Source organism: Cucurbita maxima, unplaced genomic scaffold (genome assembly GCF_002738345.1).
Source record: "Cucurbita maxima cultivar Rimu unplaced genomic scaffold, Cmax_1.0 Cma_Scf01389, whole genome shotgun sequence".
Taxonomy (NCBI): domain Eukaryota; kingdom Viridiplantae; phylum Streptophyta; class Magnoliopsida; order Cucurbitales; family Cucurbitaceae; genus Cucurbita; species Cucurbita maxima.
The window spans coordinates 1-3,215 of NW_019273405.1; the positions used below are offsets into that span (position 1 = coordinate 1).

At 38.4% G+C, this 3,215-nt stretch overlaps 1 protein-coding gene across 1 annotated transcript; it reads left to right on the forward strand.

Moving 5' to 3' along the window:
- Positions 1 to 441: 441 nt before the first annotated feature.
- LOC111475394 (protein IQ-DOMAIN 1-like) lies at positions 442 to 2,431 on the forward strand. The gene is made up of 4 exons (XM_023119874.1): positions 442 to 1,092; positions 1,179 to 1,418; positions 1,530 to 2,156; positions 2,249 to 2,431. The coding sequence occupies exons 1-4, from the start codon at positions 676 to 678 to the stop codon at positions 2,267 to 2,269; spliced, it is 1,305 nt and encodes a 434-aa protein (XP_022975642.1). The 5' UTR covers positions 442 to 675; the 3' UTR covers positions 2,270 to 2,431.
- Positions 2,432 to 3,215: the final 784 nt, after the last annotated feature.

Consider the following 3,215-nt stretch of genomic DNA (forward strand, 5'->3'; position numbering starts at 1 on the left):
TTTTTTTTTTTTTTTTTTTTTTTTGTCATAAATTCCTTTGAAAAATATATTGAATTTCACTCAATGTTCGAGTATCCAAACAAGCAAAAAAGTACATGTTACAGACAAAAAAAAGGTAGATGTTCAGTGGCGACTAATGGTTTACCCGGCGTCGGTGACAGTTGGAGTGACTTGTTCTTCCTTTAGTGTCTTGAATATCATTCGATGATGAGCAACCAAGTTGCAAAATGCATATGTCATCGCACCACGGATGTTGTTTTAACTAAATATTTTTTAAAAATAATTTAACAAATAATGATTTCAAATATGTTAATTATCTACAACTTTAATAGGAGTAAGGCATATGAATATCTTAGTTTAATATAACAAATATAGAATAAATAAATGGATAATCACCGTTTAGGAAAAATAAAATAAAATATTTATCAATACGACAGAACATTACAAAAAGAAGAACATCATGGTTGGTATAGTTCAGAATCTGTCACAAAGGGAGCTTTCCACTCTGTTTCTTAACTCAAATCTCGCTCACTTCCATCATTTTCTGTAAATTTAATGACTCCAACCAAGCAACACAACAGACAAATGATACACACAGACCGCCATTTTCATCTCAAGATCTTCCCTTCACTTGCAGAGATCTCCAGTTTTTAGTCCGCCGGAGTTTGTTTCCAAATGGGTAAGGCTGGAAAATGGCTCAAGAAATTCCTCTCCGGCAAGAAGTTCCATAAAGAACATTCCCAAATCGCCAATCCGATTTCTCCCATTTCCTCTGAAAACCCCACCACTCCGATTTCGACTCCCAAAGATAAGAAGCGATGGAGTTTCCGACGAGGCTCGCCGACCAAGGAAGTGAATCCACCGGAGCTGAATGTTTCCACCGCTGTAACCCCACCGGCGACTACTACCTTCGACATGGAAAAGGAACAGGACAAACACACAATGGCGCTGGCGGCTGCGACGGCCGTCGCAGTCGCCGCCGCCCAAGCTGCTGCTGCCGTGATTCGTTTGACGGCAGCTTCAAACGGGAAAGCCACTGCAATTGAAGAAGCTGCTGCAGTTAAAATCCAATCTGTTTTCAGATCTTATCTGGTACATACACAAATCTCAAAATTAACACCAAATTTACAATACCCAAATCGAAATTCAAAGCAATTTTGTTGCGATTGAAACTGCAGGCGAGAAAGGCTCTATATGCATTGAAAGGATTGGTGAAATTACAAGCGATGGTCAGAGGCCATTTAGTAAGAAAAAGAGCCACTGATACTCTGCGGTGTATGCAAGCTTTAGTGACGGCGCAAGACAGAGCACGAACACAGAGGATCAAAATGGCTGAAGATTCGAAGCCCACTGCTCAACAATGGCACTCAGCACATAGAAAATCCTTCCAAGAAACCCGTTTAAGACAACCCCATCAAGTAATTTCGAATCCAAATCTTGGGTTGTGATAAAAATCGGATCTTGTTCATAATTTTTCAGCGATACGGTATGACTCTGTTTTTGCTCTGTTTTTGTTCTTATTTATGCAGGAGATTGACAGAGAAATGGAAGAGAATATAAAGATCGTGGAGATGGATTTAGGGGGCAGCATAAAGAATCGCAATAGCTACATCCATTACGCGTATTCGAATCAAGAAAGCTGCCGTCTTTCGCCGACGCCATCGGCAATGGCGGATATAAGCCCGAGAACTTTCGGTGGCCATTACGATGATTACGCCTTCGGAACAGCTCAAAACAGTCCCCAATGCTTCTCCGCCAGGGCGAAAACCGATTTAAATCGACTCCCATTTGAATTCCCCCGATCAGAATACGGAGAATCATTGTCTTATGAGTACCAATTGTTCCCAAATTACATGGCGAACACCGAGTCATCGAAGGCGAAAGTGCGGTCACAAAGCGCGCCAAAGGCCCGGCCGGAATCGCTCGAGAGGCAGCCAAGCCGACGGAGGGTATCAGTAGAGGGGAGGAACATTCCAAGAGCGGTGAAAATGCAACGGTCGTCGTCGCATTTGGGCGCTGCAACACATGGCACCAGTTACCCTCCATGGCCGATCAAGCTCGACCGGTCGACCGTGTCGCTCAAGGACAGCGAATGTGGTTCGACATGCTCAATCATTACGAATTCGAACTACTGTCGATCAATGGCAGCACAGGAAGTAAGTATGAACAAATTAAAATGGAAGAAAATGATAAATTTTCTGGATCACATTCTAAACGAAATGTTGTTCTTGGTGTTCTTGTGTTGCAGGGTTATGGAAACAGATACTAACAAAGAAGATGCTGAAACCAAAAGGAGTTACCTCTCCAATTTCTGACCCTTTTCTTTTCCTTTTTGTTTGTAAGTTTTTTTAGTTTTAATGAATTGGTATCGATCCTGTTAGATGACAATAAACATCTAATCAAATAAGATATGTTCAAACATGTTCATTAAGCTCCCTCCATCGAATTTGCAGCTTTATTGGATTTTAGACGAAGTTTTCCTTCATCGAGTTGTCACCTCTTCATACCCTAAGTTATATATTATATGCTTATAGTCATATAACTTACCTTCTTTGATTATTTCCTATCGTTTTTAAATGTATTTCTTCGCACACGTCTTCTAAAACATTTTTCACAAACGTTACTTGAGATTTGAACATACGCCAACGTTGTTTGTGACGTTCATATTTCTCGTGAATGATTTGTTTGCTGGGTTAGAATAAGTATTGCCCAGTTTTGCTATAACAAGATTACAATTATGTCAAGTGGTATCAATTTGAATCTCCGAAGATCTCTAAGACGTTGAATAATTAATCTTTAAAATTTATATTAATTTTGTGGTATGAAAAAAAAGAATAAAATTCAATTTGAGAACAATGGGCTTCAAATTGGACACATCAATTATTGCTAACTGGGCTTATAGAGTGAGGGGAAAATGTTTGGATCTTTTAAGGGAAAAAAAAAAAAAAACATATTTTCTCGAAAAACATAACTTTTATGATTGAGTCACTGCTACTGGTTCGTATGTGATCTCAGCTAATTAATGCTTTATTCGGTTACGGAACTATTTTATTATTGAATTAACATAATTAATTATTCAATTTTAATTAATTAATCCTAACTAATTGGCTGATTAAAAATGTACCCAAAGAAATTATTTTATCGTAAACTTTTGTTTCATTAAAAGTATAGTTAATTAGTCAAATATCTTAACTTAATCGAGGATTGTTTTAATT

Bases quoted from the DNA above. Each gene is read 5' to 3' on its own strand.
- LOC111475394 (XM_023119874.1), top strand. From the start codon at position 676: ATGGGTAAGGCTGGAAAATGGCTCAAGAAATTCCTCTCCGGCAAGAAG. The intron at 1,093-1,178 runs GTACATACACAA...TTGAAACTGCAG, and splicing joins CTGTTTTCAGATCTTATCTG to GCGAGAAAGGCTCTATATGC. The intron at 2,157-2,248 runs GTAAGTATGAAC...CTTGTGTTGCAG, and splicing joins GATCAATGGCAGCACAGGAA to GGTTATGGAAACAGATACTA.